This window comes from Onychomys torridus, chromosome 1 (genome assembly GCF_903995425.1).
Source record: "Onychomys torridus chromosome 1, mOncTor1.1, whole genome shotgun sequence".
NCBI classification, from domain to species: domain Eukaryota; kingdom Metazoa; phylum Chordata; class Mammalia; order Rodentia; family Cricetidae; genus Onychomys; species Onychomys torridus.
Window position 1 is genome coordinate 81,928,987 of NC_050443.1, and position 16,088 is coordinate 81,945,074.

Genomic DNA, 16,088 nt, shown 5'->3' on the forward strand with positions numbered 1-16,088 from the left:
CTGCCGCTTCCTCTTCTCTCTCAAGTAAGTCTTTGGAGAAGAACATATTCAAATATGGACGTCTACTTTCCAAATGGGAAACCCAGACTCAGCTGTTGGGCTCAAACGAACAACGTTATAGTCCCAAACGAACGAGAAGAATGCATAATTCTGAAATGTCTGAGGGTGGAAGATATTTATCTTTTTATGACTGGAGGGTGCTTGAATTGCAAAGGAGGTAAATGAACAATGATAATGACATCAGCAGCAAATAAATAGCACTTTAAAAATCTCATACTTTCCACACAATTCTTTTTAAGATGTATTTACTTACTGTGTAAACAGTGTTCTGTCTGCATGTATGCCAGCAGACCAGAAAAGGGCACCAGATTACATTACAGATGGTTGTGAGCCACCATGCAGTTGCTGGGAATTGAACTCAGGACTTCTGGAAGAGCAACCAGTGCTTCTAACCTCTGAGCTGTCTCTCCAGCCCTCCTCACAATTCTTATAAATACTCTCAGATCTTAGGAGGTAATATTATTGCTCACATTTTATGTATAAGGAAAGAAGAAAATGGCTTATATACCAAATGACTTAAGCATTCTAGTTCAGTGTTTTGGTTGAAATTTATAAGACACTTTGGTAATCATTTGTTTTCTAGATATACTTTCATAAATACATTTGAAAATCTTGCTCATTTCAAGGTCACCGTAGCTATAAAAAAGATCTCCTGTTAATCTTTTGGCAACTGAAATGCTGCTAAAATAGATTTTAGTAATAGATAGAACATGGCTTTTTAAAAGACTGAACTGTATATACAACTGGGTACAGATGCTACTTGTGGAAGAGAACATGGGTTGACAAAAGCTATTGGTTTTATAAGAAAATGACTGTGTTTGCCAATTGCCCTTATAGTTTTTGCTCTGGGCACATGAGACTTCAAGGAAGAAAAACTGTCCCTTCCCAGTCCCTGCCCCACCCCATCCCCATCCTGATACACTTGTAGGATTTCTGCACAAGAAGGATCAGTTTAAAATAAAGTTGTAATTTATAGGCACATTGGTTCTATACTTCCAGGTTTTATTAGAAAATAGTTGTGTTGGCTAGTGTTTTTGTCAAGTTGACACAAACTGGAGTCATTTAAGAAGAGGGAAACTTACTTGGGAAAATGCCCCACCAGATTGGCCTGTGTGCAAACCCATGGGACTTTTTTTTTTTTTTTTTTTTTGATTAATGTCCGATGTAGAAGGATCAGCCCATTGTGAGTGGTTGCCATCCCTGGGAAGGTGGTCCTGAGTTGTATAAGAAAGCAGTCTAGAAAGCAGCATCCCTTCATGGCCCCTCTATAGGCTTCAAAGTTCTTGGCCTGAAAATACATTTCAAAAGCCTCTAAGTCAATCAAAAATCTCCAGTGGAGTATCACTAACTATGTCAACAACAGTCCAGGGTAGGTCCTATTCCCAGGAGTAGAAAAGTAGATTACATATTTCTTTTGCATACACTTTCTGTTTTATTTTGTTCTGGTATGTTTTTTTTTGTTTGCTTTGACATTTTTGCTTTTTGTATTATGATTTTGAGAGAGAGAAGAGGGAGGAGGGGAGAGAGAGAAAGAGAGAGGAAGAGAGAGAGAGAGAGAACTGTGGAATAATCTTTTTGTACACTGTGATGATGTGTCTTTGCCAAGGTGCTGAACAGCCTTTTTTGTTGAATGGTCAATAGCTAGGCAGGAAGAGGTTAGGTGGGACTTCTTGGCAGAGAGAGAGAGAGGAAGAAGAGATGAACCAAGGCACAGGAGAGACACAGAGGACCCAAAGAGGAAACAGAAGGTGCAAGATGGAAAAGAGGTAAAAATCCATGAGGCAAAATGTAGATTAATATAAATGGGTTTATTTAATTTATGAACTAGTGGGACAAGCCTAAGCTAAAGGCTGAGCTTTTATAATTAATAATAAGTCTCCATGTTGTTTTCTGTGAGCTGGCTGTGCAAAGGAAAGTCTGACTACATATGGTGCCCAGCATCCAGCCACATGTATCCACATAAGGCCTGAGAAATCTTTAAAAAAGTTCAGAACATGGAGTCAAATGTGGCTTTTTGGTGACTATGGACAGGCTCAGTGATATACAGAAACATGGCTACCAGCCACTGCCTGTGAGCTGGAGCCAGCTGCCAGCACCATATGCTAGTACCAGGTATTAAGCTGAGCCACCCAGTGGCTAACATAGCTGTTTAAGATTTATCTCACATGGTCAGAGAATGATTCAGGTACTTAGTAAAGACAGATCCAGATGGAAAAAAATTCTTTAAACAGGTTACAGTGTGTTTAAAAAAATATGTAGGCTTAAAGAAGAAAAGAAAATGGATATAGACAGTCACAGAAAAAAATAGTTTATAAATAATGAGATAAAGTCTTTAAAGAGAGAATAAAATAGTATAAAAAGGATAAGCCATGTAAAGATGGAAAATACACAGAGTCTGAATCCTATATGGTGTCTTGTTGACTTTAAAGTTTTTAATTGCTGATGAGCAATTGACAGCTGCTGAGACACATGGGATAGAAGAGGGATTACCGAATTAAACCAGCATAGATACTTTAGGAATGCCTTAACTTTAAAATGGAATTCAAAAAATGTATTGCATTGGGAAAGAGGCTATGCTTTTGTTTCCACAGAAAATGAAAGGCTGTGGACTCATTCAAGGTTAAAGAATCAGGTTTGATGGGGGAGATCTTCTGAAAATCTTGACTATAGATATAAAGAAATAAACCTGAAAAAAAAAAAACCTACAGGACAGGTGATGACATAAAAAAAAAAAAAATCTTTGGCTGGCTTGTATACAGTGCACAGTCCATACTTATGTTAATACAGATATGTATGTTACCTTTGAAAGTTTGTGTGTTTTTAGAGCAAGGGGACCAGACACCAATGGAACTGGGTGGCCCAAGTGATCCAACCTCTTAGAGTGATTCTATTGCAGTTTGCTCAGAGTTCTGAATCCAGAACAGCTTCAAAGCTTCTGGCTGAGATGGTCCAGCCTCACAGACTATTCTAGCCAGGACTTCAGATAAGCCTTGTGCTTTCTCATCGCACAGAGACTGAACAACAAATGTCATGGCTAGTTTTCCCAGGACTTGACCATTATCTCAATTTTCTCAGGTTCCATAAAGATGCCATCGCCCCAGACAACAGGAAGCAGTCTAGAGACACAACACCCACATTCCCAAGAGGTGGGATGGATGGTTTGTGGTTGTTTGATGGGTTATAGATGTTATCATCATTTAGAGGGATTGGTTACAAATTGTTACTGGTCATTGTCAGGGAGAAAGCTAAACAAAGGAGATTAGATTCAGGAATCTATTTCCGAAGGGAAAAGGGGGTTTATAGAATAGAAATTATGGGATAAAGAGTCTACTTTAAACAACCACTAGTCTCAAATATTTTACATTGGTATGGATTTTTGTATATTGATACAAATTTAAGGTTATTTTTGTTAAACTGTATATATGTTTCTATTCTTGTTTAAGGTAGCATACCTATGCAGCTCATTTAAAAATGTAACGTTTCAGCCCTTGAAAGCTATTTAGGATAATAAAGAAATACAGGTTAATAGTCAACTATAACAATCAAACTTATAGTCATGTTAGATATGTTTTCAAGGTCATACAGAGAAATAGTTTAGATAGATTGGTGATCTTCAAACACTTTAAAGACCAACAGAATATGGCATTTAAAATGCTTTAATAACATAAGGTTTTTCACAATAGTGAGATGTAGCTGCTTCTGGCAGCACTAATTTACTTTAAAAAAAAAAAGGATGATGGGCATTAAAGAACCTCCATACAGACTTTGCTTTCTTTTTGGCAAAAGCTAGCCATTTGGCCAAGAAACTGCCCTCACCTCAACTGTTGACAATGTAATGTCCAAATGGACAAAGAGGACACAAAAGAAGAAAACTGACAAACTTTGCCAAGACAAGGTGGGACAGTCCTTCAAAATTCTCATTTCACAGAAAAGTCTGTCAGATATTTTAGGTCCATGAGCGAAAGATAGATGCCCAATGTTACAGAGGAACCGCAGGGTGATGGTCCAGGTAGCCAGATGTCTCTGTCGTTTCTTAGTTTTGGAAGTTGTTTGCTCTGTATTTCCTGCTTCTTCACGTAATACTTGATCATTCTCAGGCCTCTGACAGAGTTGAAGAATAGATAGCTATAGTTAGAGTTTTCTTTGTTACCAAATTCATAAAAGAAACTTATGAAAGAGTTGTAAAATGTATAAGGTTGAGAGACATAAAAACTTGAGTTGTTTATCTAAGACCATATCTTAAGGTCTAAAAAGATATTTTTAGGTTGGTAATACAAGCTATGATAAAAAATAGTTTATGTATAAAACTTTGGACTCACTAAGAGAGAGATAACACAATACTGTCTCCAAATTTGCCAAATACATATGGACTGGACATTGGGAATATAATTCTTACTTGAAAATTGTTCTTATTGTATATAGTTTCACTTTATTGAAGTTAAAACCTTTCTTTTTTTATTTGGATAATACCTGATAATTATATATAGTTTTACTGTGTAGAGTTAAATTTTTCTTTGTATTTAGATAAAATAGGGAAATGTTGTGGAATAATCTTTTTGTACATTGTGAAGATGTGTCTTTACTAAGGTGCCTTCTGATTGGTTTAATAAAGGGCTAAATGTCCAATAGTTAGGCAGGAAGAGGTTAAGTGGGACTTCCAGGCAGAGAGAGGAAGAGTAGATGAATTAAGGCATGGGAGAGATGCCAGAGGACATGGAAAGGAGATAGGAGATGTAAGAAGGAAGAGAGGTAAAAAGCCATGAGGCAAAATATAGATTAATATAAATAGGTTAATTTAAGTTATAAGAACTAGTGAGACAAGCCTAAGTTATAGGCCAAGCTTTCATAATTAATAATAAGTCTCTGTGTCATTTTTTGTTAGATGGCAGCCAAAAGGAAAGTCTGACTAAGGGAGAGAATGGAGTTGGGAGAAGGGGAAGAACATATTGTATACAAATATTTTCAAAATAAAGAGGCTATTTAAAAATGATTCATTTAGATCAGGGCTTCTCAACCTTCCTAATGCTGCGACCTTTTAATATAGTTCCTCATGTTGTGGTGACACCCAACCATGAAATTATTTTTGTTGCTACTTCATGACTGTAATTTTGGTACTGTTTTAAATTGTAATGTAAATATCTATAGGCAGATGGTTTTAGGTGACCCTTGTGAAAGGATTGTTTAACTCACAAAGCGGTTGTGATCCATGGGTTGAGAACAGCTGATTAAGATTAATATAGAAATCATGGGTCAGTCAGCACCAGGACTAGTTACAGCTTAAATGAGTGAAGAAATAAGTGGGAAGTTGAAGCTAATCTGAGCAATACCGTTCAAGACACACCATCGGCACCGTGACGAGTGACTGAAGGGAGAGGTACACATGAACACTTAAAGTTGGTTGAAAACTTAGCCAAAAGAAGAAGTATACACAATGTGCTAACTAGGATCTAAGAAAAAAGTGAGCATTTATTTTAAAAAGGATATAGTATCAAATCAATGAAGCAACAAGCAGTCATACTACATCTAGGAAAGAAAAAGATCTGCACACCTGCATAGACAGTAGAGTAGAAATCTATCCTGTGTTGATATTTGTGTTTGCTGTTTTCTGCATCAGAAGAAATAATTTACAGCTCATTGAAGGACTTCTTGGGTGAAGCACTAATTATTGTAAAGGATGTATAGTTATGGTGGCTTGTTTTTAAAATGTCACAGAGTATTCCTGCAAAGATTTGGTCCTTGATTCACTGTCAACTAGTCACAATGATTAGATGGTAATTAGTTTTCAGGGAGTGTGTGTGTGTGTGTGTGTGTGTGTGTGTGTGTGTGTGTGTGACGTTTCAAGCTATCTATTCAATACCAGAATTAAAAAAAAGCCAAACCCACCTGAAAGACATTCAGCATTCAAGAACTTAACTCTGAATTCCATCTCTTGACTGACTCTTCATCTTTTTGTTTGTTTGTTTATTGTTTTTGTTTTTTGAGATAGGCTTTTCTCTATGTAACAACAGCTCTGGCTATCCTGGAACTCATTTTGTAGATGAGGCTGGGCTGGAATCAAACATACTGAGATCCTCCTGCCTCTGCCTCCTAAGTGCTGGGATTAAAGGTGTGCACCACCACTGCCAGACTGACACTTTATCTTAAAGGAAAATACTAAAGACTAGGGATGGGAATTATGTTCATGTGGTTAGGCAACATATTCATCTGTGCAAACAAATAGTTGTCTCATCATCCACATACGATGCTTTATTCATGCTGGTGCTGGGACTCCCTTCTCCCTGTGGTCCTCTCTCAGGAGAGGGAGGGAACCTTCCCATCTGAAAATATGAGTGACAAGCAGATACCCCTGGTCCACCAAAAAGGGAAATTACTAAAGTGAAAACAACCCTGACAGACTGGATTCTTGTCCAATAGAGACTCAATACCCAAATCAACCGCAGGAGAGACAAGAACATGCAAAGCCAGCTGGTCTCCTCACCTCATAACTCCCACACTGCAGTTTTCTAGGCCTGAGGAGGAAGGTGTTTCAACAACCATTTTAGCTTCTGTATTTTGTTTTGCTCTATGAGCTTCAATTTACTTTTTTACAATTTTAGTAGTATTTTTATTTCACTGTATTATACATATATTAGTCTAATTTTGTGCACATTTTCTTTCATTATTGGGAAATTTTTCTTACCATTGCTTTGTTTCCCCTGGTGTCCTCTCTTTCCTTTGCATTGTAATCTTAGTTAAATTTGGTTTTGTCACCTTGTTCTTATTCTAAAAGAGTTATTTTACTTCCATTTTTTAATTGCCTTCTTACATTTATCTAATTTTACTTTTGAAGTTACTAGGAAATTTGGGGAATTTTTTTTTTTATTGTTGCTTGTTCTTTTCTCTTTCTTTTCTTAAAAGTAGGCTGCTCATGAGATCCTCAGATAAAACTTGGAAGTATTGAAGCCAAGAGATGTGCCAACAACAAAGCAAAACATAAAACCAAGAAAAAGAAAGACAATGTGATTCCTCTAAAGGATCATAACTCCTCATAACTGGTATCAAAGCTATGGAAGAAGAAAATGTCCGATGAAGATTTTAAACCAACAAGAGCTAGAGCTAGGAAGGAACCCATCATGTCCAAAACAGCAAACTAGCAAATGCACAGTTCCAAAAGGGGATTAAAAACAAACAATAGTCTAACAAAGCAGAAAGACAATGAAGATTACAGGAATCAGTAAACATCTCTCAATAATAACCTTAAATATAAACAGCCTCAACTTCCCAATGAAAAGGGATAGACTAGCTGATTGGATTAAAACTACTCTCCTACTACCTATTGTCTTCAAGAAACACACCTCACTGGCCAAGGCATCCACAGGTTAAAGTCCAAGTTTCAGGTGAAAACAAACTGGTGTAGTTGTTTTTCTATCTCCTAATGTAGACCAAATCAAAATTATAAGAATTAAAAGGCCGCTATATATTAATAAAGGGAAAATCCATTAAGGAGATACAGTAATTGCAATATATACATTGAACATTGGGGTTCTTAACTTCATAAAATGCTAATCATCGCAATATGTCACCAGGAGCTTTCAATATTCCATCCTCACTAAAACTGAAACCAACAAAGGAACTCCGAGTTAAACTCTATATAGGTCAAATGGAATTAACAGTTATCTATAGAATATTCCAGCTAACAGAATAATTTGGAATTGTGAGTTAAATAACCCTTTGTTAGAGCATTTAATTATAACAACATTAAATGAAACTAAGATAGGTATCAGTGTGGTGCCACATGGTTCTGCCAAGGGGGTAAATGCATGACCGATGTTCTGGGGGGACTTGGGGAGTGAGTGAAGAATAAATCCTTAAAGTGTTCCTGACTATAGTGCAGGCCCTTCTATTATTACTATTAATAGTAATGTGGTCTTCATTTCTTGAAAAAATCATGAAATAGGTGTTACAAAATTGAATGAAATTTTATACTGTAATTATGGAGTTTGGGGCTACCCTAGCCTACATAGTGAGTTCTAGGCTACCTGGAGCTAATGGGAAGATTGCATCTTTGTTTGATTTTGTTTTTCAAGACAGGGTTTCTCCGTGTAGTTTTGGTGCCTGTCCTGGATCTCCTCTGTAGAGGAACTCACAGAGATCCTCTGGCTCTGCCTCCTGAGTGCTGGGATTAAAGGTGTATGCCACCGTGTCTGGCTGGTAAGATTGTATCTTAAAAAACAATACAAATAAAACAAAAAATGACAAATAAAAATCAATGAGCTACAATATAAGCAGATACAAAATTATATTCTATTCAATTTTGATTGTTTTTCATTCAGATATGAAATAGAGAAAACCTATTAAAAGTAAAAAGTGAAAACAGATAAACCTGGAAAATAAAATTAAACATACTTGAAATTTGTTCATGTTTATTAGTTTACTTTTAGCCAATGGAAATCTTAAGAAAGGCTGATGTGGGGAGCTGGAAGTTATAGCTTTGGTAAAGGTCAATGACTTTGATCAGTTGATATGTCTCTATGAGAGCACTGACCTCAAGAAACTTATTAAACTGATCCAACTCCAAGGAGAATTATTCTGCCTTTTGGAAAATTCTTCTCCATTTTCTTTCTTTTTCCTTTCCTTCTTTATATATATCAGTCGTACAAAATAAAGGGTTTGATTATCACATTTTCATACACATACTGCTCTAATTCTTATAATAAAGAGTTTAATAAAGAATTCCATTGACTTTTCCCACTAGGTGTTATTGATGGACCCAAATAAAATTCTTTCCTTGAAAAATATTCTGAGGTTCTAGTGAAAATTAGCTCATGCACAAAGGGTTGTGGGTTAAAACTGAGCTCATATATCAGCACACGCAACGCATCCATGTACAGTAGTCTGACCCTTCCTTTAAGCCAAGGTGGTATTTCCAAAACACTTTTGGCTTAGTGAATCTGTACTCTTGCTCACTAAGTCTTGCCAACAAGACTTCTAGGTTGCATGTTTGCAAACATTGGAAGATTCTTACTGCTGCCTAAAGTTCATTCACTTGTCTAAATCACCACTTGATTTCCTGTTACACTTTCTTGAGCTGTCTAACATATGCCCTAAGACATTTTAGGTACAAAAATGTGTGCAAACATGTTACAGTTATTGGAGTTATGTAATATAGACACGTATGTCTCCTTATTGGATAGTGTATGCCCTGGGGACCAATGTTACATCCCCAATGCTTGCAGCAGTGATTTTTAAAAGGAGTGGCTTGGAAGAGTGCTTCTCAAACGTTGATGCCTATGCAAACCACTTGGGAGGTCTGGTTAAAGTGCACTGATTACTGGGGCTTGGAGGTGAAAGGTTTTTTTTTTTTTTTTTCTTTTTACATTTTAACAAGTTCCCAGGTGATATACTTCTTGTTTGAGGACCATGCTTTGTGCAGCAAGGAGATACAAAATCCTGGTAATTCCCTACGTTAAAATGAAGTTAAATTTTCAACATTCACACAAAGATTATATTTTAAACAAATATTTTCTTTACTAGTGACCATAAAAACATGTACTTATGAAGGATTTAACTTAACCTAGATAATATGATTAACTCTGTATATGTAGTTAATTTTTTAAAAAGTAGTGTAGTAAATATCATGGTTTCCAATTTACCAATGAGGAAATTCATGTAGAGAGATACTAAATGACCTGGTTTGAGGATAATAAATCCTCTTATTTAAATGATATGTTGGTAGGTTTTATTTTCTAAACATTCATGGGTTATATATCAATCTACTGTGTTTGGAAAATGGAGAACACTTTGGAAATCAATCCCTTTAAAATGATTTGTTTTGTGTTTTTTGAGAAAAGATCTCATGTATCTCGTGATAGTTTTCACCTCTCAGTCTAGCTAAGGAAACCTTGAACTTCTGATCCTGGTCTTCATGTGCTAAGTGACTTGACTATGGGCATGGATGTTTATGTGGCGCTGGGGACTGAAACCATCATGGAAACACTAGAAGAAAGCATAAGGAAAATCCTTCAGGACTTTGTTATGCACGGGACATTTCAGACAAGACTCCAAGGGAAACAGAAAGCAAAACCTGACAAATGGGTTTCCAGGAACCTGAAGATTTTGCGAGGCAAAGGAATCAATGACAAGACACACAGAGTTTGAGAAATTATCAACAAACTTTGGAAATGGGTTGCTACCCAGAGTATAGAAGGAACTCCAAAAGCTCAATAGTAAAACAAAACAAAACAAAACAAAACAAAACAAAACAAAACAAAACAAAACAAAACGAAAGAGCAACTTGATTAGGAGAAAGCAACAGACCCAGGTAGCCATTTCTCTAAGGAAGCCTTACAAAAGGCCAATGAGCACATGGAAGAAATACCCCACATTAGTAATTATTGTGGAGGTTCAAATGAAAACTTCAACCAGTCTTAGTTCTTCTCCCACAACTAAAGATAACAAGTGGTGGTGAGGCTGTGGAGAAAAGGGAATGCTTGTACAATGTTGATGGGAATGCACATTAGTAAAGCTATCATGTAAGACAGCATGGTGTTTCTTCAAAATACAAGAAATAGAACCCTTCCATCACCCTGGAAATCTCTCTTCTGAGTTTATACTTAAAGGAAATCAAATTAGTGTGTTGAAGAGGCAACTGCATTCCATGGTTATTCCAGCACCGTACACGATGGGTAAGAAACAACTTAAGCTCCCGTTAAATGATGAATGGATAAAACAACAACAACAACAACAACAATAACAACAACAGCAGCCACCATCATATATGTGCACAATGGATAACTACTCAGCCATAAATACACTGAAGTCCTGTCAATATGCTAAATAAAACAAGTTGTAGAGAGCAAGAAAAACTCTATGATCTCACTCACACATGAAATCTAAGAATGTTGGTTTCACAAAAATCAAAGAGGGGTAGAGACTGAAGAGAGTATGGGGGAGGGAAGAATGGAGAGTTTGATCAATGACTACTAAGTTATAGATATGAGAAGAATGTTCCTGTGTTCTATTGTACAGTAGGATAGTCACAAATAAAAAAATATTGTCCATTTCAAACTCCCATAAGGAAATATTTAGAAGATAGGATAAATATTTGAAAACATATATATATTTAACTTGATTTAAACATTATGTAATGATGCATACATCTATCAATATATTACATAATTATTGTAATATATAATTTTTAAGGCTTTTATATATTAGCTAAAGTAAACTTAATAAAATAGTACAAAAGAAACTAAAGTTCTGCTATATATATCCTTGATTATGGCTAAGAAAAAAATTTCGCTTCATAAATTATTTCTATCTGATGTGTGATAATTTGCTGTGGAGATGAATATGCTTATGTAGAAAAACAAACGAGCTCCAAAGGAACATGAAGGGTAGACTACACAATGGCATGGACTGGAGTAACTGGCTGTTGTAGTAAGAGTGATATCATGGATAAAAAGATCATCACACAAAAGTCTATTAAAACAAATGTGAGAACTTGACATAATACATTGAAATTATAAACCAGAAAACCCAAGAACTCCCTACAAACTCAAATATCTTTGTTTCTGATGGACAGAATCTAGGCAAGTTTTTCTTTCATCTGAAAGTGAGTGAACTCCAGTACAGTTTCAGGGCAAACTGGAGCATGATGTCGTCACTGGGGCTAAGAACAGCTTTAGAGGCGGAAGACTGGGATCCAAAGAGGGATGGACTCATAACTGAGTGATGTAGTAGGAAGCAAATCAGTGTGTGTGTGTGTGTGTGTGTGTGTGTGTGTGTGTGTGTGTGTGTGTAAGAGAGAGAGAGAGAGAGAGAGAGAGAGAGAGAGAGAGAGAGAGAGACAGAGAGACAGAGAGACAGAGAGACAGAGAGACAGAGGGAGACAGAGACAGAGTGACAGGGAGACAGAGACAGAGACAGAGAGACAGAGGGAGACACACAGAGACATAGAGAGTGACAGATAGAGGGAACACAAATAAAAATAAAATGAAAGTTTTGAGATGAAAAACACTTTGGTCTGTGTCGTCTGAAGAAAGAGGCTAGAGTTCTTGAAGAAACAAGGATAGAGTATCCCAAGCAACTACACATCACTCCTTAAGGGATGCTTGCCAGAGCAGCTGAAAATCCCCATGGAATCATGTTGGATGTCGTCACCCACAGAGGAATGAGTTGTCTTCATAAATATGTTGCATGCTTTTCTCAGGGAGGACAGAGCAAAAATAATTCAGAACTGGAACACAGGGATTGACACAGGTAGGAAAAGTCTTAATTTGTTATGTATTCTACATAGGCAAATTGTATACAAGATACTTTACGTGTACTTTAAAAATCAAATCCTCAGAGAATTCTAATAGGGGAGAGGATTAAGACAGAGAGGATAGTGGATAGAGTCATGCTATAATGAATGCTGAGGGGAAATAAGATGTGAAACATGAATGCTTTTACTAGGAATAAAAGAAGCATACAAAGGGGAAAAATAGTGCGTGGAGAAGTTGAAATAAAGATGAGATTGAGGAGCAGATAAGGATTTAAACTGAGAGATGGGACAAAGTGAGATGTGAATTCTTAGTAAAGAAGAAAAGATGTAGACTAAGGATAGGAGTGACTGAGGACTGTACAGAGTAAAAACAGTAAGAGGGAGGGAAAAAAGACCCAACTATTTGCATACAGTAGTGATTCAGCTGGCCCTGAGGATTTCATCAAAGGTTACTAAAGACTCTTCAAGAACTGCCCAAGAAAAACAGCCTGGGGGTTGCTCCATCTGGTCATTATGGAGGCCATCACACTTGCCTGGAAAGGATTCCAAGAGATCACAATCTGAAAACTAGCTTATTTGTGATCATGGACCCCATGCAACAATTACTCACCCCCCAACAGAAATGGGGCAGAAAGAGCCAAGAGATTACCTGGTTGTATGACTCTGACCCCTCCTACACTTAGAGTTCACAGACCAGCTCTTCAGATTGTATCTCTCTCTCTCTCTCTCTCTCTCTCTCTCTCTCTCTCTCTCTCTCCCTGTCTTTTTCTCTCAAATATGTATGTGAGCAAACTCCACTATTCCTTACCTTGAAAGTGTCCCATTTATTTTCTATGGACTTGAGAAGAGATTTCCTTTCCCTTGGTTGACAATTTTCAATCCATATAAAGAAAATAATGGAGATATTTGATGGTTTTCAAGAATCTTTGAGAGAGCCTAATATTTAATCATTTATTTTCATTCATTTATTGTTTTCTTTCTTCACCAAACATGAAAATGCTTGTATATTTTATCCTTTATTGTGTTTAACTTTTAATATTTTCAGAAAGATATATATGCATCTTTCTGAAAATACCTACGCAATATTTAATTAACTACATTTATTTATAAGAAGAAAGATTCCAGCATGTGAAAGCAACATATCAAAGAGTCTTAAACCACGTCTAGCATTTGGAAAAGAGCCACTTGGAATGGGTAGATGGGCCAGGCAAAGAGAAACAGATGTGGGGAGACATTATAAGGAAATTGGAAAAGGCATTTCTAGAATCTTCGTATCAGGAAGTATTTTAATGAGATCCAGGGATGAAAATTTGGCTGGATTAGAGGGACCAAATGGAAGAGAAATGTCATAAGTTGTTAGAGATGTAAAGGCAGGTAGGTAGGTGTAGCGTCATGGACTTTGAGAGCTCTGATAGTGGAATTTATGACTCTCTTCTAAGTACATTGGATGCTCTTAAAGGACATTTTGTTTGTGATTAATAAGGTGGATTTCTAGCAAAAAATAGTTTATTCTATCTTCGGAATGAAAAAAATGTACTGAAAGAGTTGTAGATGTGGAAAAAACGATACAGGGTGTCTGACATAAGAGAGCCACACTATTTATTTGCTAAAAGAATAGAAAGAAAGGAAGCTGAGCATGGCAGTACTTGCCTGTAATTCGAGCATTCATGAGGCTGAGGCAGGAGTATCACAAGTTCAAGACCAACCCCAGCTACATAGTGAAACTTTGTTCAAATCCCCTCCCCCACCAAAAAAGAATGGGAAGAAAAGATAAAATTCTCATATATTTCAGAGGTAAATTTGGAAAGGAGTTAAATGTTGCTTGATTGAACAGAGTTTCTAATATTGCTTCCCAGATTTCTGGTGTGTTAAGGGAATCTGAAAATAAACTTTGTATAAATTTTTATATATCTTATTCTTTGCTCTTTGCTTCCTTAAAATTAGGTCTATAAAAATTGTGTATTTTTGACCTTCATAAGCATTAAATATTAATGATGTGTATGTAATGAACAAGTGTGTCCACAAATATGTCTATCATGACATGTAGTTCATTATAAACACAGTGGATTAACTGCATGGTAAAGTATATGTATACCAATAGAAGAGATATCATTACATTTTTCTAGGAAGCTGAAGGGCAAAGTAGAACAAAAGTTACCTAGGCTCTATTTGCTAGCCCAATTCTTTTCTCTGTTCTTGACATGTACTTATAAAGCCATTTGTTTATCTCATATGAAACTATCTTTTCAATTTAGGAGCTGTGAGCTAAGTGGAAGAGACCAGATTCACCCAGTGGTGAGATCACCAAGATGAACTCAAATGCTTCATATAAAAATCACCATAGTTTCATTCTGACAGGCATCCCAGGGATGCCAGACAAGAACCCATGGATGGCCTTTCCCCTGGGATTTCTCTACACACTCACCCTCCTTGGAAATGGCACCATCCTAGCAGTTGTCAAAGTGGAGCAGAGCCTCCATGAGCCTATGTACTACTTTCTCTGCATCTTGGCTCTGACTGATGTTAGTCTCTCCATGTCTACTCTGCCCTCTATGCTCAGCATCTTCTGGTTCAATGTTCCTGAGATTCCCTTTGATGCATGCATCACACAGATGTTTTTCATTCATGGATTTGGAGTGGTAGAATCTGGAGTCCTAGTATCCATGGCCTTTGACAGATTTGTGGCCATCCGAGACCCCCTGCGTTATGTTTCCATCCTCACTCATGGCCTTATTGGAAAGATTGGGCTAGTTGTCTTTGCCCGGGCAGTCTGTGTGGTCTTCCCTGTGCCCTTTCTTATAAAGAGACTGCCCTTCTGTCGTTCCAATGTTTTATCTCACTCATACTGTCTTCACCAAGATGCAATGAGGTTAGCCTGTGCCAGCACCCATGTCAACAGCCTCTATGGCCTCATTGTTGTCATCCTCACATTGGGGCTTGATGCCCTCATCATTCTCTTCTCCTACATACTCATCCTGAAGACAGTGCTGGGCATTGCCTCCAGAGCCGAGAGGCTCAAAGCCCTAAACACTTGCCTCTCTCACATCTGTGCTGTGCTTCTCTTTTATATTCCTCTCATTGGTGCCACCATGATCCACAGATTTGGGAAACATTTATCACCAGTCATACACATGCTCATGGCCAATATCTACCTTCTTCTCCCCCCTGTGCTAAACCCCATTGTCTACAGTGTGAAGACCAAGCAGATACGTAGACGGATCATCCAAGTGTTTCAAGGGAGAAAGAACAGAGCCTAGTGAGGTTGAGTCATATACCAGATACAGAATAAGTAGACAGTGGAAAAACCATGAGTTTCACATTTAGCAATCATGGTAAAATCAGTTTTGCACATCCATTAAAACACAAGATCAAGAAAAGTTTGTTCAGATAAAATACAGGTAATTCTTGTTCTGTATTACATTTTAGAATATAGACATTTGATATGTGATACCATAAAATCCAATTTAATTGAGAAACATACTTTTTCTTCTTAGAAAGTAGAGATGAACATAAGCTATGACAAATTGTTTAGTTACATAATATTAACATTCTTATAATGTTGAGAATTATTTTAATTGAGCCACGTGGAGGTGATGCAGGACTTTAATCCCAGCACTTGGATCTCTGTGAGTTTGAGCCCAGACTGATTTACAGAGTGAGTTCCAGGACAGGCTCCAAAGCTACACAGAGAAATACTGTCTTGAAAAACATAAAAAAAAAAAAGAATTATTTTAAAGTTGTCCCCCAGTTAGTTGTCTGTATTCTTAAAAGTAACCTCTACTGA

At 37.0% G+C, this 16,088-nt stretch overlaps 1 protein-coding gene across 1 annotated transcript; it reads left to right on the forward strand.

Annotated features, from left to right (window-relative positions):
• The first annotated feature begins 14,613 nt into the window (after nucleotides 1-14,613).
• Nucleotides 14,614-15,561, forward strand: LOC118578871 (olfactory receptor 51H1-like). Its single transcript, XM_036180137.1, has one exon. It carries the CDS (start codon nucleotides 14,614-14,616, stop codon nucleotides 15,559-15,561), a length of 948 nt encoding a protein of 315 aa, XP_036036030.1.
• The last annotated feature ends 527 nt before the right edge of the window (nucleotides 15,562-16,088 follow it).

Bases quoted from the DNA above. Each gene is read 5' to 3' on its own strand.
- LOC118578871 (XM_036180137.1), top strand. From the start codon at position 14,614: ATGAACTCAAATGCTTCATATAAAAATCACCATAGTTTCATTCTGACA.